The 27510-nt window shown below is 43.4% G+C and overlaps 2 protein-coding genes across 5 annotated transcripts; both read left to right on the top strand.

Annotated features, from left to right (window-relative positions):
• Window positions 1-210: 210 nt before the first annotated feature.
• On the top strand, window positions 211-9676 carry LOC101068377 (NGFI-A-binding protein 1). The gene is made up of 8 exons (XM_011606278.2): window positions 211-733; window positions 3173-3975; window positions 4050-4183; window positions 4301-4352; window positions 5093-5212; window positions 6343-6511; window positions 8323-8508; window positions 8599-9676. The coding sequence occupies exons 2-8, from the start codon at window positions 3175-3177 to the stop codon at window positions 8673-8675; spliced, it is 1539 nt and encodes a 512-aa protein (XP_011604580.1). The 5' UTR covers window positions 211-733; window positions 3173-3174; the 3' UTR covers window positions 8676-9676.
• Window positions 9677-13814: 4138 nt separating this feature from the next.
• On the top strand, window positions 13815-27507 carry glsa (glutaminase a). Of its 4 annotated transcripts, none has more exons than XM_029839939.1 (19): window positions 14056-14177; window positions 14262-14593; window positions 18723-18813; window positions 19002-19120; window positions 20114-20243; window positions 20340-20419; window positions 20635-20798; window positions 21167-21225; window positions 23378-23410; window positions 23571-23629; window positions 23741-23807; window positions 23914-23964; window positions 24067-24243; window positions 24325-24456; window positions 24550-24642; window positions 25545-25606; window positions 25712-25788; window positions 25974-26037; window positions 26128-27507. In XM_029839939.1, the coding sequence occupies exons 2-19, from the start codon at window positions 14520-14522 to the stop codon at window positions 26273-26275; spliced, it is 1680 nt and encodes a 559-aa protein (XP_029695799.1). In that variant the 5' UTR covers window positions 14056-14177; window positions 14262-14519; the 3' UTR covers window positions 26276-27507. The 4 variants fall into 4 exon arrangements, with proteins under 4 accessions (XP_011604586.1, XP_011604584.1, XP_029695799.1 ...); XM_029839938.1 differs by having other exon boundaries at window positions 18717-18813; XM_011606284.2 differs by lacking the exon at window positions 14262-14593 and having other exon boundaries at window positions 13815-14177.
• The last annotated feature ends 3 nt before the right edge of the window (window positions 27508-27510 follow it).

Here is a 27510-nt window from a genome sequence, read left to right as displayed (position 1 = left end):
GATGACTTTACACAAAAAGGTTGAATAATGTTTGAAACAAAAAGAAGCAAACTATTAATTCGCCAGAAGTGTTTTTTAAAAATGAACAACATTTTCAAAGTCTATTTACAATGATAAATACATTATTCACTCTGGTCTGTATAGTGGTAAAAAGGTTAAGGCCTTTTTTAACGGTGCCTTTATTTTGGTGACCAGCCGGAAGTGCGTACTCGTAACTTAAAGTAGTTTGGTCTTGAACAGTGCAGGGGAGTGGAGAGACGCTGGGTGAAGACTTATACACACACGCACACGCATGCACATACACGCAGACACACAAATATTCTACTGGCTCAGACACGCAACACACACTTGGAGGAAAAAAGAGGCACCAAAGAGACGCACGAAGGTCAGCGGCGTTTTCCTGCCAACCTGCGCTTTTCCCCTCTCAACGGCAGCGGGGAGAAAGTTTTCAAAAATAGGGAAAAAGGAAGAATAAGGTCGGAGAAGGAAGTCGATCTTTTTGTTTTTGTGAAGGGAATAATCCTTCCCTTTGATTCCTTCATTTGTCGCGCCGGGCGCGCTCTCTCTCTCTGTATCTATCTCTCTCTCTCTGTATCTCTCTCTCTCTCTCTGCGGGAATCTCTTGTTTGCGGTTCCTTTGCACAGAGCTGCACTTGGGCTTTGTGTTGCCAATTAGCCAGGAAGGAGACACGACAAGAGGAAGAGCTGGATCAGGTGTCCAAAAACCCACCAGGTAATCCTGCATGTTTTCTTCTGCCGTTAATATTCTCATTTGCCGCCTGTGAGACAATAGCGCGACTATTCCGCTATTATTAGCGAATTTAAACTCGTTGAGAAGCAACTTTAATTCGTCCCGGCTCATTTCTGTCCGATCTGTAGCGCACGCGCGCCGGACTGGGTGATTATTGTTGGACTTTGACAGATGTGGACATTTGTCCACCCTCATCGGAGTCGAGGAGACCCTGCGGTGTCCCCGCTCCGCTGCTTGGATACTGACACAAGCCGCTTACGTGCAAACGTGCGCGGCGCCACTGGTGCACGTCTCGGTGTTCAGGTGAATCAAGGAACTTGTTAAACTCAATCTGGGGTGCAGGTTCAATGCTGCTGTTCTGCCCGCACACGCGCGGGCATGTGTGCGGTTTATATACTGGTGTGCAGACGGTGAAAACACACGAGCTGGTTGGTGTTAGTGGGAACACTTTTTGGTGTTTCAGCTCTTTTATTCTAAAGCGCGGATAAGTGTAGATACTCTTGCGTTTTATTGTGAAAAACCAGAAGGAAACACGTCAAAAGCACAAGGCTTTTTCGACTCCTCAAAATGAATATTGGAAATCAGCATGCTTGAAGCATATTTCAATGGAAATAATAGAGCAAAATATCAGAAATGCAAAAAACATTCCATTAAAAGTCCATTGAAATCATCTGTTTCATGTGTGGTAAAAGTATTTTGGTTCTTGCTTCCATGTCGCTCAGTCAGTTAAATCATAGTTTTCTAAATTGCCGTTCAGAGAGTTGCCTCTGCTGAGAACATCACAAACAACCAAAAATACTTCAGCCCTTCACGACTGCACATATCGTACATACAGAACAAAGCCAATAGCGAGCTCAAGCTAGTTTTTTATTCATTATCAGCAGCTTCTTGTGATAAAAGAGTGATGTTTCTCCTCAGCCAATCAGCAGACAGCTTTGGTTTTGGCTCCAGCCATTATTGGACCGGCTGTGCTCGGTATCAGACCCGAGGGTGCCAAACGTCTCCCTTCCCAAACCGATGAAATGTTTGGTGATATCGCCACATTAAAAAGCTCCAACCCTCAGCTCAGGATGTCACGATGATCCAGTTAATCATCGCGGGACATTTGCTGACCCTTATTTTGCAGGGAAATACAAACACTCGGGGTTTTACATTATTCAAACGTTACACCGTAAATCCGGAGATCAGAAGCACAATGCAGCTTCAGACCCCAGTTAAATGAAACCTCGGTACCTTGGACGGTATTAAATACCTTGGACAGTATTTAATTTGCGTTTATTTCTTATGTCCTCGTGCTTCTGGTTTTACACACATGCACGAGTACCAACGCCGGCAGTATAAGAGATTCTGGTCGGTCTCTTGTGTCTAATTTGTTTCTTCAGTTGCACTTTTCTTTATCTTTTTCCAAACTACGCCAGGCTGAGTCCTGGCCTTCCTGGCTCCCTGGGCTTTAGGCTCTCTGGGCCTATTCTGGGTGAGGCGAGCCCACCGCCTACACATCCTGCAGGGGTGGAGAGAGGCATGTGGTCCTCCCAGAAACCCAGTCCTGCTGACTGCCACTCCTCTCTGTTCGCAAGGCCTTTGCAGGACCTCACATGCACATTAGAACTCCTTAAAAAAAAAAAAAAGAGCCCATCGCAGAGCGCTGAGCCGTGAAGCCGTGGTGAGCGCTCTGTGAGGGGCTCAGTGACTTTCTGACTTCAGAAACACCCCTGAGGCAGCTTCATTCACACAGTCAATACATTTACACATAATGTTTTTTCCAGTTACTTTACTTGTCTAATGACAAGAACACCATTAGCTCCCCTTTCACAGACAAGATGGGTACTTTATTCAGTATTATCATCTCAGAAACATGGAATCCTTGTGCCAACAGTACAAGAGGCTTTAACCAATTACACCACTTAAATGAGCGAATTTCAGCTTTCTATTTATCGCGAGTATAAAATCTCAATAGTTCGCCTTGCAGGCAGCTAGTTGCACATCAAGGCAAAGCTAAAATAAGTAGAACAACATAAAAAGGCAAATGCAATGAGAGTCAAGAGTAGATGTCTGTTTGAACCATAGAGGGACAGCTTGTTGATTTCTGACCATTTGGCTCTCAGCAGGGGGAATTCAGCCATCCACTCTGACTTACTGGCAGCTCTGCATCTGATGGATGCTATTCGGATTCCAAGGAACTCTTAAAGACATGTTTCTAGAAAAGCATTATATGATGAATCTTTGTCTTTCCATGTAAAAATAATTTAAAAAAACAGCTGCTTTTGAACTGATTTCATCGTGAGAAAATCATGAATCGCTCTTCTTTATCAGATTCCAGTCCTTGTGCTAAGCTACCTAACCACCTATTTCATTCTCAGCATAGCTGTTGCTCTTCCTCTCTGACCCGGACTGTCGACAATAACACCTGTTGTGTGTCAGGTATGGCGGCGGTGTTGCCGAGGACCCTGGGTGAGCTGCAGCTCTACCGGATCCTGCAGCGGGCGAATCTTCTCTACTACTACGAAGCCTTCATTCAGCAGGGCGGCGACGATGTGCAGCAGCTTTGTGAGGCCGGCGAGGAGGAGTTCCTGGAGATCATGGCCCTCGTCGGCATGGCCAGCAAGCCGCTGCATGTGCGGCGCCTGCAGAAAGCCCTACGAGACTGGGTCACCAACCCAGCCATTTTCAATCAGCCCCTGACCTCGTTGCCCGTCTGCAGCATCCCCGTCTACAAGCTGCCGGAGGGCTCGCCCACCCTGCTCAGCGGACAGGACCGAGCCAACACCGCTAGTGTCAAGATCCCCAAAGCCGTCGCCGCTGCCTGCTCAGACCCCGGGAAGCTGGATGTAGCGCGGGATAAAGTGTCGGCGGGCTCACCCCTACAGGGCAGCAGCGAGGCCCGGTTCTGGTCGGGTCACAGCAACGACAGCGAGCACAGTCTTTCCCCCTCAGACCTTGGTTCACCATCGTCACCGCGGGACGTGTTAGAGGCTCTGGATGCGGCAGCCGTCCAGTCAGTCCTGGAGTGCGTGGACAGGATGGCACCCGGACTCCCTAAGACAGATCTAGCTGAGGTCAAAGAGCAACTAAAGAACAACAAGAAACTGGCAAAGATGATTGGACACATCTTAGAAATGAATGACGATGACCCGCGGAGGGAGGAGGAGATTCGTAAATACAGCGCCATCTACGGACGCTTTGACTCCAAAAGGAGGGATGGCAAACACCTGACGCTGCACGAGGTTCGTGCCACTATTTGTTCCCCGACACTTCTAGGTCTCCTTTTGTCTCGTCTAAACTGAATTCCTGTGTGCAGCTGACGGTGAACGAGGCGGCAGCTCAGCTCTGTATGAGGGATGTGGCTCTGCTGACGCGTCGGGACGAACTTTTCGGACTCGCCCGCCAGATTTCCAGAGAGGTCACCTATAAATACACCTACCGCACCAGCAAGTAAGAGTCTTTTCAAATATATTTTTTATGTAACAACATTTATTCCTCATCTGTTTAAATCAAAGTGAAGGTTGTGTCCAGCTAACAGGAAGTAATTTTCCTGATGTTTCACCTTAGGTCCCGCTGCGGAGACAGAGACGAGCCGTCTCCCAAAAGGATTAAAACGGAGGTACGTGAACAATCCCATGAACTGCATGAGCAGAGCAAAGAGTTTTATTTTGATTTGAGCTCCTTTATTGACATGTCCAGAGTGCTGACACAGAAAAAGGTAACATGCATGTTGGGCTGGAGGAAAATAAAATAAAATATGCAAAATATTCTGTATAGAAGAGATGCCGTTCGTGCAGGAACGGCGACACACAGCACATTAAAATCGACCACAGAGGACAGAGCCGGAAAAGGGGAGTTTGGTTTGAAAATGGTCCAATTAGCCATGTTACTATCCAAAATCACCTTCATTTTGGAGCCAGTCTGGATCCAGTGAACCACGAACCTGAACCACAATGGCCAGAACACAGAGCGAACTGTCAGCGCTCGTCTCCTGGCGCGGTTTGACTGAATGGATCCTCTCAGTTTGTAAAGACGTGATGGAAAACATGTGGCGGCTCTGAACTCTACGGGGATTCTCGGGGAGATGAGAGAGCTGCACACCTGCTGACAGAGCCGACTCCTGAACTGGGGGAATTCCTGTCAGACTCACTTTCAGGAAGAAACAGGAAACCCACTTTGTTTTATCAGTTGTTCTATTATGAGAAGAAAATGGAAGAAATTAAACTGGTGGTATATGATCAGCAGATACAATTCTAACCTTTTACATACAACTGGGATAAAAGCTGAAGAATTGTCCTTAAAGCAGGGGGAAAATTATATGCTGTTCGTTAGTTGAAACTCCTTATTCCTGTATTCCAGGAGAATTTCTTTGACATCCAGGAAGCCCTTCAGGCTATCCACATGAGGCAGGAAATGCTGAGGGAGCAGTTGGCCTGTGCCAAATCCAAAGGTGAAGAAACGGTCGGGCGAAATCTGCAGGTAGGCGCACAAAAAAAGCACAAAAAAGTCCATTTCTGAGTTTATAGATTTTGTTTAATATTGATGAGACAGAACTCAAAAAGAAAAAAAAATCAGACGCCAAACCTTCGTCAGCTGCCAGGCAGAACGAGTCTCCTCAGCAGAACCGACAGATTTCCAACTCGGCAGCAGATGTTTGTGGCCGCAGGACCTAGTTTGATCCCAGTAATGTTCTTCATTGGTTTTCCAGAATCTCTGCTGCCGAGGCTTGTTCCTAATTAGTGGCGGATTGTAGGAGGAGGCCATTATGGCAGCTAATTATGCAGGAAGCATGTTCATGTGTGCCACTGCAGAACGCAACGCGTCTTCATATGTGAGCGCGTCTGATCTCAGGCGGTTCGTTTTAAGTCGCCGGCAACCATCTTCAATCGCCAACAGTCCGGGAAGCAGGAATCACATCGCAGGCTGTCAACACGTGCACATCAGCATCCATCAGATTAGACGCGGGACGCGGATACGATGTGAGCTGACAGTGACGTGTAGACCGACACTAAGCAGACATCGTTGTGTGTACACACACATGTGTGGAACACTGAGATGCTCCACAAACACCTGCGCGTGGAGTTGCTCTGCTGCAGGCTGAATATGGGCAAATATGGCCGTTTGTTTTCTGTTAGAATTTCAGTGTGGCGAGATACCGTAAACAGCAGATCTTTTCATTATCAAGGTGTAAACTAGCAATTTTGTGTTACCGGGGTTGTAAAGTGTTAACAGTCTAGTTTGAGATTTTTATGCTGACCTCACACGCCCCCCTCCCAAATTTCTTTTTGTGCATTAGATTCTCCTTTGTATTTTAACTTGATCAAAGTGAGCCAATACATGCATGTATCTAAATGACTGGGACACAGCTGCACTGTGAGAAGACAAGTGTACTTAAGTAAACACTTGACAGGATGTTGGGTTGACCTGCTGTTGAATTCTACTGGGAGCTAAAATCAAAATGTTTGGATTTTTTTTCCCCCTGGATCTGCACCGGGATTTCCTTGCTTCCTGCATGCTTCCGATTCCCCATCCAATAAAAAGGTTATGGTTGCTTGGTTGACAAAATTGTAATTCTTTATCATTCATTTGATCCCTTGATTGTCTGTCAGATGCAGCTGGAGCGACTCCTCGCTCGGCAGATGGAGATCCTGCAGGATGCCGCCGTACAGGAGCGACTCCAGGCTCTGGACTGGAGGATCCCCCCGGCCGCCTTGAAGTACCTCACCGACATCCAGAACACCAATGGAACCGCTGCCGAAGCCAGCCGAGACAACCACGGTAGGTGACGGCGCTTCAGCACAAAAACAGGACGCTGTAGTTACGGGTTATGACCACATGTGGCAGCAGAGCGCATTCAATAGTTTTCCAACTTTGTTGGCTTTTGCACGTTTTGCGGAACAACGCAGCAATTAAAAATGAGCAACAATGTTCTGATGAGTTCTCACGTGCTAAACTCATATAGTTTCTACAGTTCTACAATTGTTCTTTGAGTTGAGTAAATCTCACCGATAAGTCATCAGGTTCATCTGCAACCTCAGATTGCTCATGCAGACAGCAAAGTGGGGGCTTTAACTCCCTGAGAGGCGGAATGACTTGAACCCCCCATTATGCCCCGTGTTTACACACAGAAGAGTGTTGGAGTAGCAGAGGAGTAATGTTCCTGTCTTAAAGAGTGTGTGTGGGAGGGGCTTATGATTCACTTGGACTTTTGGTTTTTAAGTTCACAATTCTGTTTTTGCTTCCAACCAGTCTTAAACTGTTCAGGATAATCAGATTATTGTTGTCACATCTCGAAAACTGTCATTTTCTGTATGAAAAGCAAAGCTGATGTCCCGCCGTGGACGCAGCCGTCAGCTGCTGTTGACTTTTACACTGCAGGAAGCAGCCTGAAGCAGCCGTGATCTTTTTGTTTTGGAGCGTGGCAGCTGAATATTAAGAAACATGACGTGTGTCGCACCGACCGTGGATGGAAACCACACCCAGCTCCCGATTTCCACGGCTGTCTGTTTTTGTTTACTCATTTATTTTAATCAGCATTTCTTTTGCAACTATGACTTTTCAAACAGAGGGGGGTGGGTGGGGGGGGGGTACATGCATCATCTATCTTACTTCTCCTGAAGGCCTCATCTCATTTTCATCCCTTTCCTCCCTCACCCACTCTCGACAGCTCATTATATCACTGTTCCCACAAATCCCACAATGCACCTGTAATTATCACGCCCACGCCTGTTTACCTCAAGCCAGTTGCCTGGAGGGGGGCGTCTCTCTCTCTTTCTCTCTGTCTGCCTCTCTCACTTTCCTCCCCCTCTTCCTTGCTGTTCTTTTTCCCATTACTTGTCTTTTTTGTCCTTCTCTTCATTTTCTACATTAAACTTCTCCTTTTCCCCATTTTATCCTCATGTTTCTCTCTTATCGCTTGTCTTCCTTTGATCTCTACTCTTTGTTTTAGAAGCTGTTGATACGAGACTCAATATTGACTCGTTACAGTCGTGTCGAGTTTAAAAGCTTCTGTTTTTAAGATGACATCCTGCAGCAAATGCGATAAAGGACGGATTCTAGTCCTTTTGTGCGCAGCTGCCTCGCTAAAGGGCTGCACAGTCGTCAGTGTGAGAGACAAAAATAAGATGACAGAAGAAGAAGTGAAAGACAGTAAAATGAAAATGAACATCTGCTGCTGAGACGGGCACAAATGATCAGAACCCTGCATCATGTTGGAATCATGTGGATGCAAATGCGAGTAGAAGTAACAACGTAAAACAGGAAAGAAAAGGAAAAACATTCACAGACCTCATCAGAATCTGTGAGATTCTTTCTGAGTCTCAATGTCAGTAGTTTTGGTGTTGCATCTTTCTTTAGTTCTGAAATTTCTCTGCTGGGAATAAACCACAAACGGTAGATCAGAGCTCACACCTGCAGACTGGGTTGTGATCAGGATGGAGTAAAACGAAGACAGAAGATTAGCAGGGCTGTCCCCTATGTTATTATTGAAACATTTAAACATCAGTTATTGGTACATACAGCACTGAACATCATAACATACTGAATCCTTCCACTCTGGACCACTTTAAAATAACTGTGTTTTCCTCCAGATGAGCGACCAATCAACTTGCGGGTGGTTAGTCAGAACATGCAAGAGGGCGACCTCCCGTTGGGCAAGCAGCTAGCAAATGAACTCAAGCGCCACCACAGCCACAACAACAGCAACAACAACAACAACAGCAACCACCACCACCACCACCACCACCACACAGATGAGAGCAAAACACCAGCAACAGGTTCGTGATTTTGGGCTTTTAAATAAACTCTGCAGGTCCACTGCTTTTTACGCTGATGATTCCATCCTCTATGTTTGCCGTCATCTTCAGAAAACGGGACAACACAGCGGACGTCCAGCAACACAGAGAAGAAGACCATAAAGTCAGAGCCAGAAGACTCCACATAGTGCCTCCCCCCCCCAACACCTCGGTCCACTCACACTTGACAGTATGCAGATATTACCCCATATTAGATACTAAGCAAGCACAGCCACAGTAGAGCCTTAACAACCAATGTTGCCTCATGAATAGCATTTATTTTTCTTTGATTTGTTATTTTTGTTTGTTTTGTCTGTGTGACAGGTTGCTCTGCAGGTCCTTGTCTTTGTACATGTCAGATGTAACCTGAGAGTGATCAGTTGTAGACATTTTTATACTCTTTACCTCTGCTGGGTTGGCATTTCCGTTGCTTTCTTTGAACAGCCACGTTGCAGCTGTGAAGTGGGGGCACAAAGCGTTGATCCAGATATCTGTTCTCGTTGGGAGTCATCACTGTGTTGGCTCGTTTGTGTTGGCGTTGGTCATTAGTGTGACCTTTGGCGACATCAGTCATGGCCCATGATTGGCCTCTTAAATGAGGGGCAAATTATTTCTCAACGGTAGCGCCCCCTACTGGCACAGAGGCTTTGCGCAGGAGTAGAATATCGTCCACATGCTAGACAGCCACGTGCTCCTGTCTGGCATGTTTCTGCTCATTATAGTGGACACCCGAGCAAGTTCTTAATTGTGATTCTGTGAGTTGGCTTCAATCAAGTCGGCGTGTTTGCTGTATCACCCCTCTTTTACGCATATTTTTAGGGCTGCTAGCTCACCTATTACCGTCCTGTCGGTTTCCTTTCTAACATTTAAATAAATGCACTTTGTCTTTGAATATGATAAGTTCCAAAACTATGATTCGTATTTTGGATTAATATATATTGACAGTGCTAATTAACACCAGAGTTTTTTGCTCCAGTTGTTGCTCAAACTGAAGAAATCTCATGCGGCATTTTTATAACCACGCTTTCAGTATTTGGCTGCATCACTGAAACAGCACCATGTGCACTGTAAAAGCACTGTCAGATGCCCCATCCATAGGTTACTTTTTTGTTATTTGTGAAGAAGAGCATGTATAGGACCTATTGTGGAATAAGAGCTTAGGCTCTGGGTCGTTGTCTTGGCAGGACGGCTGGCATGCTGGAAGCCGGGCTAATTGGTTCATTTCACTTTGTAATTGAGCAAAACACTGTTGCCGAAGCGAAACCACGCATCGGCAAACATGTAGTATTTCAGGAAAAGAGAATGCTTTTCAGAAACCCGCTTTCTGTTGACTCGTGCAGGTCAATAAATCCACATGTTATCAGATGAGCACAGGAGCTGATGAAAGATCACAGGTGTGTGTTTAAGAGAACAGCAGCAGATTGAAACTGCCATTTGTTGCTGTTGGGGATGGATCAGCCTGGGGTCTGTAAATAGTACCACCATAATTAGTGCTAGCCTAATCTCTGAACCAGGGTTGACCTTCGTCAGGTGTAACTTTGCTGTAGATTTTTTTTTTTTGGTGACAATACAGTGTTCATGTACGTACAATATTAAAAAATAAAACACAAAAAAAGGTTACTTAGTGTCAATGACAAAAATACAAGTGTGAAAGTGTCTGGTATTTAAAAAAATCATGCTTTACATGATGATAATGTTGAATAGCCTTAGCTCTTAACAGTGTGGACTCCTCCTGTGATGACCATCAGTGCATATTTCAAAAATGTGTTTCTTGCTGTTTAAAGATAATTGCATAACAAATAAGTGTTCACTGTGTTTCTGTGTAAATATGTCTGTTTGATCCAAAATGCTAATAACGTCGAGACAGTCTCTCATTTCTCCTGCAGCTAGTTCAATCTCACTCCTACAGACCAATGCAATATTTATGTACAGTAAGTGAGGCGTCTGTTTGCATTCTGTATGGATCTATCTGAAGCCGTGTGTTTGTCTTGAAGTTCAAGCTGGGAATTCACCTACAAACCTTGTAAATGTTTGTGTTGTCTCACTTTTACTGCACAGCACTCTGTTTGTTACTTCAGGAACGCTGTGTTCGTTTCACAAAACTTTCGTGCGACCGGGAGACAAGTATTGTGAGGATTTGGAATTGTGATCTGTTGTAGAAAAAGAGAGAGAGAAAAAAAAAACTTTGCTAAAGCGAAACGAGCCAGTGGAGTTTGAAACCCTGGTCTGTGAGTGCGACTGTTGTTTCAGAGAATATCGCATGTCTGACCTGCCGTCACTGATCACTGTTCTCTTCTCTGTTTATTGTAAAGTGATAGATTAGGCTTCACCTAGTTATGCACCTGTTTTTTTTAAACACTAATATATTTTATTTGTTATACAGCACATAAACATTAAACTTTATTTTTTTGAACTCTATTGTGAGGGGCTTTCTCTGAACAATGTCATTCTTGCTGTAGCTCGGAACGCATTAGTGACCTTTGACCTCAAGGATTCATCTTTGAATCCAGTGTACCAATTACAACAAATCCCTCGAAACCAGGAAAAAAATAATAAATCAAAGATGAGGTTATGGTGACCTTGACTCTGAGCCATAAAAACGCTTATAACTGTCAAAACTATTGAAAGATTAGTAGTGAAACTGCTGGTTACAATTAAAAATTCACTTTTGAGTCACAGGCTTCGATCGTAACACAACAATAAAGCAGCTTTGTCCTTAGAAACAGCATTTAACACCTCGTGGAATCACTAATGAAGATGATGCACAGTGAACTACACCGTGACTAATGCAGCAGAGAGGGTCTTGCTTCAGCTTGCAGTGTTTTAGCACTAGATTGTGACGATAATAATAATGATGTTTGGCAAATTATGCATTTGTGTCTGGTGGAGTCTGTTGCTCGTGCATCTCTTTATTTGTAGTCAAACTGGAACTTTAAACGGGCGTTTGGGCACAGCAGCGTCTGTGCTGTATTTGGGAACGGGAGACGGAAATGTTGAACAGGATGACGTCCTCACGCCACGGTAGCTCAGGTTCCTGTAACGGAGGTTCTCTTTCCTTTTTTCACTGATTCGAATCCACGCTGGTCATTTGCATCAGCGTCACATCAACACGTTGTGAAACTGGCTGATGACTCACTCTGACGCAGGTCCTTTTCACATACCCACCATTCCCTCTCTCTCTCTTTCTCACACACACACACGCACACACACATACACACACCCACGCACACAGACTCAGATTTCCTCTAGAGAATAGCTTAGTTCCAGTTCACAGTGGCAGTCATGCTCAGCGCCCATGCGGCCAACCTCTCCGCATCCCTGTCCACCTCCTCCAGTGCAAGTCACTGATGATGTGTTGCCCTGGCAACGGTTGGTGGTGGGTGGCTCCACGGGCAGTGGGCGGAAGCCAGCCGCTAAGCAGCGTGGGAGGGATCTGCCGAGCGCAGCCATCACCCTGGTTTTGAAAAGGAGCAGGAAGCTGACTGCTTTTGAGAAGGTGTGGGTGTTGGTGAATTATCACCTCTCCTCCATGCAGCTTCGTTAGGGATCGCCTTGTTTGTCTCCTTTTCCTTCGTTCCTTTGTTTTCAGCTTTCGCTGCTGGATGTGAAAGCTGCAGCTGCTCGCAGGGGATTTCTGTGCATAAACTAAACTTTGGGAACTGCAGCTCTGGTATATTGATGCACTGAACACATGCAGATGCAAGAAAGATGTTCAAAGTTGAGGCAAATTGGAAAATAAGATGTGACATTGTGTATTTGAAAAGGGATCGCACACAACACTCGAGCATACAGAAGAGCATAGCTTAAGCTGGCGTATCATTTGTTTTAAGGATATTTGGCATAACATGGGTGACAGTGGGGTGGGGGCAAGATAAGTTATGTTATTTATTAGACACATTACTCCTCTTCAAAAATATTGGACATCTGCTCAAATGTGCATATTTTAAAAATAAGAAAAGTTAAATTTGCACGATAACACCTTGAGGACCCAAGTTTGAGAAATGCTGCAGAAAGTAAATTTTTTACTTTGATTAAGATGAAGATCAGATTTGTAAAAAAGTAAAATGTATTTTGCCTTGAATCAACACTATATTATGATCATTTTGATTGGGCTTCTTCCATCAAGTTAGTCTCACCTCACCAGTGTTTCGCAGTCCATCTCATTAGTCAGAATAAATTTGTTTATATGATTGCCCAGAGTTTTTGGAGAAAATTATAACGTTTGATCAAGACTGGGAACCAACCAGAAAAAAGCAAAATGAAGCAACTCACAAGATATTTTCCAGTGAGTAATCTCTTTTGTAGGTCATTCTTTTATATGGGGTGTCAAGATCCACCCACCGAAGCTGCAAATGAGACCAAAAGAAGAGTTAAAATGCCATCTGACTCAGACCCGACACGATCATAGTTTTATTCAAAGTTATTTTCTTGTTTTTTAGTGGAATGGAAAATTAGAATCAGATCTGGCTTTAACTGCCTGCAGTCTGGCAATCGTGTGTCACTTGTAATCTATTTTAATTAAACTAAAATTCACCTCAACAGCTGTATTTTCCCCGCCGTGCGCAAACACGATTCACAGATAAAACATTACCACAGGGGAACGAGTCCAGATCCGAATCGGAATCTCCACGAAAAACAGTGTCCTACCAGGAGGTGGCGCTAGAACTGTGTTTCCTGACAAGGCTAAATATGTGCAGTACCAGAGTCATTCAAAGGGTGTCATGCAAACACAGGACGAAGCAACACTCACGTCTGGAGCCGAAGATAAGGGGAATTATTTGTTTGCAGATCGATTACGGGATAATTACATATGAGACAACGCATCATGTTTAGGGGGGGTGAAAGCTATTCTTAAATAAATTGAATAAGATTTCTAAGAAAATAGCGGGAATACATTTAGAGACAATCATATTGATTTTGGGGGGTCACAAAGTCTAATATTGATTAACAGCCCAAAATGAAATATTTCACCGATCAATTTAATATAGAATATACTTGTATTTTTATTTTATTTAAAATGAAATGTATACTCTTTATACAACTAGTATCTTAAACAAGCTCTTGTAAACATAATCCCAGTTAAAATTACACATTAAAAAATTACATTTAAAGTGTAAAACAGTGAAACGGTTTTTTAAAAAAAATAGTAGATCTTCTCAACGGGGTATTTCCAAATGATTGACGTCCTCTACGACCAATCATTTGCCGGCATGAGTTTATCTAGTCCAATCAAAAGCTTTGTAACATGTAGTTAGGTTGTCGTCCAATAAGGATTTTTTTTTTTCTGTTGTTGAGTCACCGGGAAAAAAAACCGTTACTCGACCGAGGAAGCCGACACGCATCACCGCTGTCTTTTAACCATCCTCGCACTCTTCTCGGCTGAGTGAAATGTTACATTTTCGGTCAACGGTAGTGCTCAGGGAGTTGTTTCAGAGCCAGCTGAAACGCCCTGTGACAGGCAGAGTCGGCGTTAAAGCGGCACCTGCAGCCTCCGCCGGCTTCAGCACCAGCGCCGCAGATGGGAGGTCGCCGGGAAGAGGGAGGGCATTCGCCGGGTGGAGAGTTCCAGCACATTTCACCAGAAGGCAGGGTGGGAGAGAATTTTGCACCAAAGGTGACGGACAGAATGATGCCGCTAAGGACACTGAGAAGTGAGTAACGTCAAGCATAATCCATGGAAAAGTTAGCTGCTAGCGCCTCTGATTTAATAGACTACGATCTAAATTTCTGTGCAGATTACCGATGGCTGAAGTATGTGGCGTCGCACGGGAACCACACTTTTGGCTTTAATTCGAACGAATAAATATGTATTTGCCTATCTTATGTATGCCGAATTCAAGACTTGATCCGAATAACACCTTTTGAATTGAACGCCATAGCGTTCGATCTATATATTTTGTTCCAAGCTAAAATCTCTTCGCTTGTGAGATTTCTTTATTGAAGTTCTGCGTCGTGGGGCTAACTAGCTAGCTTGTCCTGAATGCCTTGATGGAATGTTGAAAGTAGCCTCGGTGAGCATCTCTGCGGCAAAACAGAGGGAATGCAGTCAGAAGTTACGAATGTTAGGGTGAGTAATGAATGATCGGTAAATACAGAGGATGGATCATCCATTTGCATCTATAAATCCTCTTCATTTTATCACGTGACAGTCGTAGAAAGTATGTCGTGACTTGTCCGACAATGGAAGCATGCTGCGTGCACGCTGCATGCTCGTAACAAACTGCAGGGACACTTTGACCTTCGGTATTTTAAAATTCACTGAGGCTTTTTCAGCCTCTTTTTACTCCAATGCAAACAATTTACCTGCGATCAAGATCTGTTTAGATCTCTGCACCGGGTGAGTATTCATTAAATGTATGGTGAAGGTCACATATTTAGAGTAGAACTTGTAAAAAATTCAATTGTTTGCTCTGTATGGTAAGAACTGGTCACCACTATAACAGGCAATGGTAAATTATCATTAAGTGTGATCCATTTTAGTGTTGCTAGTTGAGCAGACATGGCTTTAAACTGAGGTATTGTTCAACAGAGGTGAGGATCAGATCTCATCTCTGAATGTTATGTTATGTCATTAAGAAGTTAAAAGGGCCTCTCTGATTCAACTGCAATGCGAAGGATAATGATTCTTTGTTTGAAGTTGAAGACTGCTTCATAACATAAACAGCGATTGGACACGATATCGACGGTTGCATTTGCGGAGCCTGATCGGTCCTCGCTTTGCTGAACCAGAGACCTGCTGTACTCGATAAAGACAGATGCTGTTGTCACCAGCCGAGCATGTCTCATCTCTTCAGAGAGTTTCCTCCGTAGTAAAATGCCCCTGCAGACTGATTTCTTATTTTGTTCTCATTCCCAGGCAATTTTCTTTAAGACATGTTTGTCTGAACCCAAGAGACTAATTCTGGTCCCATCAAAACTCACTCTATTAGTACTGTTTTGGAACTGTAAGCAAGCTGCATTTGATATTACATTCACCCAGGGTGAAAGTCCACAGACCTCATTTTACGCAGTTTCCACCAGGCTGAACAAAATGCCTCAATTAGCTTAATTAGCTTGCTTCTATTGCGCAAACCTGTATTTGTAAAATGAAAAGTATTGATTGGGCAGAACACCTGACATAGTTGATCCAGCCGTCAGTAGATGAGGCTGGTGCAACATGAATCAGGCTGGAAGATGCGTCATCTTTGGAATTCCCTGGAGTCCCGACAACCCTCGGGCTCAGCGCCGTCGTGGTTACGCGGGTCCCAAGGCTGCGCTGCGTCTAATAAGGGGTTAAACATGTTAGCAGTGCAGGGAGCTTTTCTCGCCCACGTCAAACGTTACGGCGTTTTTGCACCAAAGCTTGGATTCTGGCATCCTGCCCAGTACTTGTCGGGGCCTCCAGGAGCACGAATGCCTCGAACGGACAGATTTGAGGAGCACCGCCTCTCAACACGCCCGATTTAACGTCTGCCTTCCCGCCTCCAAAGCCAATTTACCACGACATCTGTGAGAGTGTGAACGCCGAATTATCGATTGAATAAATTTGGCGGGCAGTGGAGAGGACTCTATTCTGATAAAGCATCAGCTCACTGATAACGGCTTACATGGTAATCAATAGAGTGCTGTGGGGGAAGATGGCACGATCAAAAAGGCGGTAATGGTATCTCATTTGAAAGTTTTTTTAATAACCTTTAACCGCTTTGTCTTTTCCACAACTGTACAGATTGGTTTCACCTATTATTATTATTATTATTATTATTATTATTATTATTATTATTATTGGTGGCCGATTGATGAATCACCACAAATCTATTTATTAAAATATTTTCCAGTGCTTCAATCACAAGATGAATAATCAAACATTAAAATCATTAAACCTGTAATCGTGTCAGTGTGAGAAAATAACCTTATCTTTGCAAGTGGGTTTCCAGTGGCTTAGACCCAAGGATGAGGAAGTTTACAGGAAGGAAAGACTGTTGGTGTTTACAGTTCAAAGTCGTTGATTCATAAAATCAAAATGCAGCCAAAGAGTCACAGGAATTATTCTGAAGCTGACCATCTTCATGTGAGGTGGTGAAAACCCTGGCGCCCAACTGGAGGTTGTTCACGCTCTAAACTCGGGTAGTTCTGTGAGGCTCCTGTTTATTTACGTGCTAGTTGTGTAGCGAGCGCTGAACTCTGAAGTTACACTGATGTTTCTGTGTTTTCGCCCCTCGGGATGTAAATTATCCCGAGCCGCTCCACAATTGTGCTATTTTTATCTGTTGACCTTGAAAAGCATTCACAGGCAGAAGCGAGTGCACGAGAATGTGAGGTAGATTAATGAGTCCAGATGTTTTAACGACCGCTAATCGTCAGCTGATATCGCTCCAGAGGTGGAACACAACCATGTTCCTGTTACTCACCATTCCACCAGACAGCATTGGTGCCGTTTCCTAATCTGAAACTATTTAAAGGAATTAAATAGAATAAAAATAACATAAATTCAAAATTATTTAATTATTGAAATTCAAACACAGACCAGGTTTGTTTTTGTTCGTGTACTTGTGCTTGTTGTCCATGAATCTGATGTTATTGTGATTTTATTTCTTAAATATAGACGCTCTGATGTGTTCATGCTGAACTGTAAATGTCATTTTCACTGTTACTAATGCAGTGTTATTCCCTCTGCACACTCTCTCCTTATTGTTGATCTGCTTGCTTTGCATTTGTAAGTATCTTAAGTTACTATTGTTGATTTACTTATTTTTTTTCTTACTTGTTTCTTTGTTTCCCTGTAGACGTAGAGATTTTTCTGCAGAAAACCAAAACCACCCGACTTCTTTACCTCACTTCCTCTCAGCAGTTTGGCTTGAATCCCCTCCCTTCTACCTCACCTCAATCTATCCCTCCCTCCCTTCCACACACACACACACACACACACACACACACACACACAGAGTTTGACCTTTATTAATGCAGCCACACATGAAAAGGCTGCAACAGTAAGTTTATGCATGACACTTATAAATCCAGCGGGAGAAAAAGGGTCAAGTATCAAAAGACGGACAAAAAGCTTAAATATTGGTAATTCATTAAGGCCATTAAGTGGTGTTTTCATCCTGTATGAGGTTAAGAAATGTTTTAACCATCAGTCTTGCAATTTTTAAAATATATACATTTTTATGATTCTTGTTGACATGTCTGATATTTTCTTGGACATCGCAGGATGCAAATATAGCTTTTATTTTTTGCAATGCCTAAAGCTGTACGTCCAGCCATCTTCCCCAAGCACAAACATCATGTCCCATCAAGCACTGCGGGCCCCCAAAGCATTGAACAAATCCAATTTGCTCTCATTATCATTCATAACAGAGAACCTGCTGTCAGCTCATCCCCTCCTAACACACACACTACTAACGTTCCTCTCAGAGACGACGTGGCGTAGAAGCCCTGCTGAGAATACCAGCCAGGCTGTAGTACCAGATGAGGGAAACCATCAGGCATGTTTAATTTGGTGGTTGCCAAGGGACTCGAACGTTACTGCAGATTACAGAATGGAGCCGATCAGACAGTGGAAGAATTTCAATAATGAATGAAAAGGAATTTTTTACAAGTCTTTGTGTGGGAGAGAAGAAGTTATTTTAAATTTACTCTTCAAATCAGGCTGATCTATTTTTAAACGGCAGGTTCAGCCACTGACGGAGTCGGAGTTGGCAACCAGTCATGATGGTTGACAGACTGGTGTAATTTAGATCTTCTGTAGTGACACACACACACACAGAGACAGAATAACTTCTCTCCCAAACTTAACTAAAACATTTTTCTTTTTTATAATAAGTTTAACTTTTTTTGTCAGTATTTACAGAAGCAGGCAGTATGAACCCATATTAAATCTGTATTAATGCAAAGTTTAATTCCTACCAGATGGTTTCAGATCATATTAGCCTACTTGCGAATCGCTCTTTTTTTTCTTTTTTTAAAAATAAAAATTCCTGGCTGGTGTTCCAGTAGAGTTTACTTTACAGTGGCCTGCAATAACCTGTGGAAAAGAGCATTTTCACAGGTTACAACACTGCTGAGGTCATTGTGAGGTCACCACAATATTAAACTTATTACTCACAGCTTCTCCTTTACAGTAGTACCTTTATTTACCTCTGCTGCAGTTTCTTTTATTTTAATGTGATGTTATTTCCTCAATTTCCCATGTTTAATTTGCTCTCCTGCAGGAGAAGGAAGGCAGGCATCCTGCCCAGTCTGGAGGACCTGCTCTTCTACACCATCGCAGAGGGCCAGGATAAAATCCCAGCGCACAAATTCACCACAGTGAGTCCATCAACTGCTGCTGTAGTCTCAGTCTGGTTAATTAGGATTTATGTAGCACGATAAAACAGCTTCTGCAGTAGGATTAATGTCAGACTGGCTGCTAGTCAGTGAACCAGTGCTGCAGAAACACATCACACCTCCTAGCTTCATTGATTTCCTCTCATGTTGTCTCAATCAATCCCCGGCAGGCTCTTAAATCAACGGGACTTCGCACGGGAGACCCTCGTCTGAAAGAATGTATGGAGATGCTGAAGGTGACATTGAAGACAACCTCTGATGGAGCGCTGGACCGGCATCTCTTCAAAAAGTGGGTGTTTATTTTTGGAAAATGGAAGATGATTTTTCCTCCCTGCATTGCCTTGGAAACAGCACACATTTTCCAATGTCTTGAAAGGTCTTGCAGATTAGAAATTTGCAGTTTTCATCGATGAACTTGAGCATACTTACAGAATTTCATTTAGTTGTGGAAAACGCAAAATGGAAACATGATTTATTGGACATCTGTGCTGCTGTGTGTCCTTGCAGCAGAGAAAGGTCACAGCGGGTCTTCAATTATTGAGGCAACGTGAGTGCCTCTGCAAGGTTTCCATTCAGCTGAATCACGGCAGTCCTCCTCGGATTAGAACACAGACAATAAAATGATCAATCCCGTCACTAATTGATGCTTTCCATGCTACAGTCTGACAGCCGATGTGTGTAGAGCTTGTGTTTTCTGCTGTTGTGGTCTGGTGTCTTCAGGATGGCTCAGGGATGTTTACATCACCCAGCACCCCTGGGACCTCCGCAGCATCTTTTACACGTAGTTGTTCTTCACAGTTCTCAGAAGTGTTCAGAGGACGGGGGTTTATGTTGTAATCGGAACCCACTGGCACTGCTGAATGTATGACCCCCCACGGTAAACAATACTGAGACAGCCTGCAAGGATGCAGCGTGGTGAGTCGGGGCATATGACAGCCCAGCAGGAAGCAGCACCACAACCACCTCCACCCCCCACCTCTTCACTGGCTAGCATCCGTCACATCCGCTCCCGGGGCTTATTTATAGAGCAGGCATGCGAGTGGGCGGTGGAATGTAGCGTGTTAGCCTCGCAGGGATCCCATGCTACAGGGATTAGACGGGTTTGTTGCCGTGCTGCAGAAGCTTTTACCTGAGTGCCCAATCATTACTGCCGTGTGCTCCTGAATCACTGAATCACTCACAGAGGTGTGAGTTGAGGTGATCAGGCTTAAACTCGCCCGCCCAGAGTGAGAACGACTCCCACAGCACAAAGCTGAATCTTTTGGATTGTTTCCTCTCCTAGATGTGTTCAGAGCAACATCGTTCTGCTCACCCAGGCCTTCAGGAAGAAGTTTGTTATCCCGGACTTCCAGTCCTTTTGCGCCCACATTGATGACCTCTATGACACTGCCAAAAACCTGTCTGGAGGTCAGGTGAGTGACGGTTGCTGTTGTAAATACTAAACAGAGCCAACACACGTTTCCCTCAAAAACATGCTTTCACTTTTCATTGTGTTATTTACATCCCAGGTGGCAGACTACATTCCTCAGCTGGCCCGGTTCAGCCCAGATCTGTGGGGCGTCGCCCTGTGCACCGTAGATGGACAGAGGTACCCCTGACAGAGCTGTTGTTTGTATTGTATTTATGCATTCACAAGGTTCTGGTTGTTGACTCTTCACTTCCAAAAGAAACGCTGGGTCTCACTGACCCGTTTACACTTAATTCTGGTATAAATCTGCACAGGAATTCACTAAACTCTGATTCGGACACAAAATAAAAGAAATGCCGAGGATTCAAAGGTGTTCGTCTGTTTGTGTCTCCCAGGCACACTGTTGGCGACACAAAGGTTCCATTCTGCCTGCAGTCTTGTGTGAAACCTCTGAAATACGCCATCGCCGTACACGACCATGGCACGGAGTACGTGCACCGTTTCATCGGCAAAGAGCCCAGCGGCCTGCGCTTCAACAAGCTGTTCCTGAATGAAGACGGTCAGAAAAAGACTCCAGTCGCATCTATCACACACTCTCAGCCAAGATCAGGATGTGACACGCTCAGCGTGACAGGGCCAGCTCCTGGTCTGGTTGCCATGGCGATGTGTTCAATTATTAATGAGGGGACTTAACAGCAGAGTAGAACAGGCGCAATAGAACTGCTGTTGTTTTTGAAGAACGGCGTAAATATTCCACCCTCTTCATTTTCAGTTAGTTTTTCAGCGTCCCAGCCTGCTGGATAAGAAGATTATTTCACAGACAGGAAGTGATGTAACGCTTTTAGTAGCGCAGCTGTTGCACATCTCCACCATAAACACGCATAAATGGCCATTTAATTCCCTTGATTTTTGTTTTGTGTCCCACAGACAAACCACACAACCCCATGGTTAATGCCGGCGCCATCGTGTGTACCTCCCTCATCAAGGTACGCTGCAGTTACAGGTCCCAGCTAAAAATAGAGTTCGGAGATGGAGATTCATAAAAAGCTCATTTAGGATTTTCTTCATTCATACTCTTGGTTTGGACTGCAGCACTCAAGTGTAGTAAAGTTGCCTCCAAATAGAAATGATGTGAAATGGAATTATAATCTGTAGATGTAGAGATTATGGATAATCACAGTGGATTTGGTTGAAAGCAGCATCTCTCTCTCTTTCTCTCTCTGGAGTGGGTGGAGGTGGATATCAGGTCCACCACCTCGATAAATAGATTACACACGAGCGCCACCTGCTGGCCGCATAAATATAAGCGAGGATCTGGAAGGCTTCTTTGAATAATTGTTATAATTACAGTCACAGGATCCCTTGAGAGAGGATCTGCTATTACATTTGTCTTGTGCTTGTTAGTTGCCTTTAAAAATCCCAACAGTGTTGTTACAACCCTGAGGGTTGTGTTGTGCAAGACATGTAGTTCAGGATCTTATTGACCTACACATTTCAGTTTAATTAAAACAAAAGGCACCACAGCATATAATGCAGCTTTGAGAGTAGAAATTAATGCTGCTTAATCCTCAGAATAATGTTTGTTTGTTTTTTTAAATTAACATGACTCCAGTTGGATGAGGAATCATCCAGCATCTTTAATCACATTCACATCATACAGAAATGATGTCCAGGAAGGGAAAAAAAATCAATATGAGGAAGATTTTCCTTTAAATTTAAATTTTGTTTTCAGGGATAATACAGTAAAAATGAATTTGACTTGGACCACACATCCTGTCCATCATTTCTGCACGTGCCAGCCAATCCTTGCTCTCCTTTTAATGTGCCAGCCAATCATTTTAGAGATTTCTGAATGAAGCTTATCATTTCCATTGGTGGGAATAATCTCCTGAAGGGACTGTGTGCATGCACCTTTTCAAGGCTCGTTGTGTGGTTTATTGTGTTGTTGCATATTTTACAGCATTAGGATCTTTGGGAAATTATGACCACTGCAACAGGTCAATGACGTTGGTAATTTTTCCTTTTTAATTATTATTTTTTCCCTCTTCTGTCTGGATCTGTGACAAGCTTTTAGCCTTGGCACGGCTGTTTATGAATGTTTAAATGCTCTAATTTCACCTGCATTCTCCAGAACTGTTTATACGTCTGAATTATAAACAGTACAGTTACAGCTCAACGCAAACTCTGGTTTTACGTCATGCTCCATTATCCTTCAGACAGGAACCTCTCAGCTTTATTTTCGTCATGTTTCTGTTGTATTCTGAGATTAAACCTGAGTTTCTTTGATCTAATCAATCACCCATTTGAACCAGAGATGAGAATAAGTTGAGGTGCCGCATTCGTTTATAATTCAAATATTTTCTCACTGCAAATCACGAGAAAGCATTTCCAGTTTAAACCTGGTGGTGCTTAATCTGCAGAATCATCCTAAAAACAACATAAACAATTTTAAACTGAAAAATATTTAGTTTTTTGTTCAAAAAAACATCTTTTCCAGTCTGTCTCTATGTTACCTGTTATTGATCCAGTGATTTGCCGTGGGAATATGCCTAAAATAGCAGGAATAATTAAATCAACATCATTGAATGCAGGTAATTTAAATCTTATCTAATAGCTTTTGATGATTATCTAAACACTAACTGAAAACACATCAGTGGGCAAATTATTACAAATAATGAAAAGGAATAATGACCCAATCATATCATTAATTGAACTTATTTAAAATTCGTTCATTCCAAATTGCTAAATACAAATTGCTAATACATAAATACAGAATTCTCTGTATGTAATTTGAACACTGGACTGATTAGTTGACCCAGTTATCAGCTGCATTAACTTCATTTCTGTCATTCTCTCACCCTTGATGTACAGTTCAGTTTTTTCTGTAATCATTTAAGAATTTTTGCAGATTTTTTCCCATCTCCTTCATCTCTAGTCGCCCCCACCCCCCCAAATCTTAACTCATTGATCAGTTTGATTGATCCCATAACTGATGATGTGTAGTGATAAAAGGTTGCACAGTTTTTTAGTGCCATCTCAAACCATAGATGTATTAACAGTAGCATTAATGTGGAGTGGTTGATAAATGCTAGTAGTGAAATGTAAAATCGTGATTGATCTCGTAATTTTGTGTTTCAGCAAGGAGCGAGCAATGCAGAAAAATTTGATTATGTGAGTATCGTTGAGTCTTTTTTATTCTTCCTAATTACCAAAGGTCATGGCACTTTGCTCGTTTACTTTGCTTTCTGTAAATAAATCGCTATCCATCTTACTGTAATGCACAGCACCAGTTACAGTCAGGTCAGAAGATCACTATCTTTGTCTTTTAAAGGTCATGAACTTCATGAACAAACTGGCAGGAAATGAGTACGTGGGCTTCAGCAACGCCACGTGAGTGCGGATCAAACGCATCCATAATTTATGTGTTTATGGAAGCGGTCGTGACCTTGCTGAGAAGTTCATGTGCAGCATCGGCTGAGTCATGATGTTTTTCCGTCCCAGTTTCCAGTCGGAGCGAGAGTCCGGAGACAGAAACTTTGCCATCGGCTACTACCTGAAGGAAAAAAAGGTGCGAGCCACGGCTTCATTCTCCAAATGAAAAGAGAAATGATTGCAAAATTTAATGGTTATTCTGTATTTGAGTGATGATGATGATGATTTTATTGTCTTTTCAGTGTTTTCCAGAAGGAACAGACATGACCTCCATCCTTGATTTCTACTTCCAGGTAAAGTTAAAAAAAACAACAACTTTTTTTTACCTGAACGGCCCCGGCTTCCGTCGCTCTTCTGTGTTTAACAAGTTAGTATTTCCTGCCCCTCCTCATTAGCTGTGCTCCATCGAGGTGACCTGCGAGAGCGCCAGCGTCATGGCGGCTACTTTAGCCAACGGCGGCTTCTGCCCCATCACAGGCGAGCGCGTGCTGAGCCCCGAGGCGGTGCGAAACACTCTGAGCCTGATGCACTCCTGCGGCATGTACGACTTCTCTGGCCAGTTCGCCTTCCATGTCAGTTTCCGTCGCCGTCGCTCCTTCTTCATGCAAACACGTCAGACTTCCGGTTATTGATTTGTCCTTTGTCTCTTCCAGGTCGGGCTTCCTGCTAAATCCGGCGTCGCTGGCGGGATTCTGCTGGTTGTTCCCAATGTGATGGGCATCATGTGCTGGTCCCCTCCACTTGACAAGCTGGGCAACAGTGTCAGAGGCATCCAGTTCTGCACAGTAAACGCCACTTCTCCAATCTGTCCTCAGTTTTAGCCATAAAAAATATTTTATTGTTAAAACTGTACAAAAACTGTGGTTTCCTCTTTTCAGGACCTGGTTTCTCTGTGTAACTTCCACAACTATGATAATCTGAGACACTTTGCTAAAAAACTGGATCCACGACGGGAGGGAGGCGACCAGAGGGTCAGACTTCATTTCCTAATCTCCATCCTACTTCCCCTCCATCTCTTTCTCCCCTTAACTTCTTCCTCCTCACTTGCTCTTAGGTTTATATTTAGCATTAAACCTGACTCTCATGGGGTAAATCACTCAGTACATATACCTGCACAGTTTAATTGAGCTATGCTCAAAAGTGGACTTTGGCATCTCGTCGGAATTCCTTCTGTGTCCCAGTTTAAATGCAAAGGAGAAAAATCAGATAACAGACGGGAACATGTCCTCCTCAGCAGTAGGTTGCCATACGTGTGTTTAATACAGCCCCTTTTCTAGTCCCTACCTTGTCATGTAATACACCTTTAAAACACTCGGAGTCATGTGGCACGCCAGCAACAGCGGGAAGATGGACAATAATACAGCTTTGTCCATTTCATACAAAATGTATGTGTTATTTATTGTGCAGATAAGGTGCACGCTCTCCCTCGGTGCCGCCTTTACTGACCAGATTTCTTAGCTGTTTTAGTTCCAGGCATTGTATAGTGTGATTGCGAGGGTAAGGCCTATACGTTCCGGAGCAAATCGATCTCTAATCCCATTAGCTGTGTGTTTTAGTCGCTTACGGAGAGCTCCCACATCAGTCGGACTGGCACCTTTACATGCGTTTCAGTTGTCAAGCTACAGTTGGATTTAGGCAGTAATTCAAGTGTTGTGTAAAGCTACTGTTTGTTAGTTGGCCTAACAACCTTCTGCGCTCACTGTCTTCAAGCTTGTAAATTACATTTTAGGTCACAGCGCCGTTTAGTGGGAAGTAGTGGTACAGCCGTTTTCATTTCTGGCTTGATATTGTATTTATTTGTTTAGTTTTTCATTGGTTTTGATTAGTGATTTGATGATTATTTTTTTTAAATCTTTTGTTATTTGTGTTTCAGGTGAAGTCGGTCATCAATCTTCTGTTTGCTGCCTACACTGGAGACGTCTCTGCCTTGAGGAGGTGACTTTACCCTGCAATATTTACAATAACAAGTGTCTCTTCTCATTGCTGTCTGCTAAACAACAACTTTAGCATTTACTAATACGTAATATAAATGCTATTCAGGTTTGCCTTGTCATCCATGGACATGGAGCAGAGGGACTACGACTCAAGGACGGCCCTGCATGTGGCTGCTGCTGAAGGTAAAAAACTATCTGAAAAATGAAAGGCAGGTAAATATTTAATAGAAGTCCATTTTTGGAGGCCCTGAGTGGTCTGGGCATGCTTCACCATAGCTAAACTATGTAGGCAGTAAGTGTGTTAGATACTGAGGATCATTTTCAACATGATGCTGATTATCTGGTGTGTGTGTCTGTGTGTGTTTCAGGACATGCTGAGGTGGTTCGTTTCCTTCTGGAGGCCTGCAAAGTCAACCCAGTGCCCAGAGACAGGTACCTTAATGGATCCTAACGTATTTCATTGTAGTAGTGAAGAATTGGCAGGTCCTGGAAGGCACCACTGACCTTTTCCCTCTTTTGTAGGTGGGGAAACACACCCATGGATGAAGCGGTTCACTTCGGACACCACGACGTGGTGACTATACTCCAAGACTACCACAACAAGTACAGCCCCCAGGAGCCGGCCACTGACAAGCAGAGCGCAGAGAAGAACCTGGACGGTATGCTGTGATGAGAAACTCTGAACAAACTCTACAATCCTCATTAAGACGGAGACAGTCACCGTCCACCTGATGTGAAAACTCGGTATTGTGTGTGTAGGTGTTTTGTACTTTATAGATGTTTGTTCTTTCCGTTTGTCCTTCTGCACTGCATCATCAGATTTGTAGCTTTGTAGGTTGCGACAGGCTGCCCGTTGAATGCTGGGTAATTTAGCTGTGGCGGCCCAGCCAGTTTTACTTTTGGTGGAATGTATCTTCCCCCAAACACTTGTTGGCGTGTGTGCGTGTTTATTTGTCTTAAGATAAGCTGTACATTGGTGTGTGTGTGTGTGTGTGTGTGCGTGTGTGTGTGTGCGTGCGTGAGGGTTATTTAGTGTAAACACTTACAGATGTATAAATGTAGTTATCAATCATCTCTAATGGGGAAAGTTCTCAGTTCGTTATTCACTTGTGATTTCACTTGATCACAGTTTAGAACACTAATTATTCTTTAAGTGTTAAATATTAAGCTTAAAAAGGTAAACACAAGCTCAAAGCTTTATTTGTTTTGCTTTTTTTTTTTTTTTTTTTACCCCAAAAGTTATTTTCTTTTATTGTGGTTCTGGATGGTCTGGTATTTATTTTAATTATGTGAAACAACAATAATGTAAGCGAGTGAGCCAAAGTTTTGTTTGCTTCCTGATTATTGAGAGAAAAATCGCGTGACCCTGCATGCACCCATCATAGCCTGAGGAAGGGCCGGTCCAGGCTGTCACAGTTCGTTCTCCTAGAGCTCAAGATGTCAGTGAGTCTGTGGACACATTAATTACACAGCAGGAGCTTTATCATGTTCTTTATTTACAGTGAGGGGAGGAAAACTAGCAACTTTGTTTCCTCTGCATTCAGCTCATTTCCTCAGAAGTTTTGTGTGTTTTTGGCATCAGAGATATTAACAATCCACATTATCCAAATATTTTACCCAAAGGTGGGAACATTTAGCCCTCGGATCAGGATCAGTTCTAAATTAATTTTCTGGACTGAAAAGAAGCACAAATTGAAGGAAGTGAAGTTAGCAATAGTAAAGCTTTGATTGTAGGTAGAAATGATCCTGACCTCTGCTTACTCAGCCGATCTGATCCGATCTGCTCTGGAAGTATTCTGAATGTAATCGGTGTCGTTTCGTTTATTCGCGTGTATTTATGCTGAGTGTAGCAGCTCAAATATTTATTCACAGATTTAACCTTTAATAAAAGATTTTAAACTCTAC

This window comes from Takifugu rubripes, chromosome 8, assembly GCF_901000725.2.
Source record: "Takifugu rubripes chromosome 8, fTakRub1.2, whole genome shotgun sequence".
Taxonomy (NCBI): Eukaryota; Metazoa; Chordata; class Actinopteri; order Tetraodontiformes; family Tetraodontidae; genus Takifugu; species Takifugu rubripes.
This window is presented reverse-complemented; position numbering and strand designations above follow the sequence as displayed.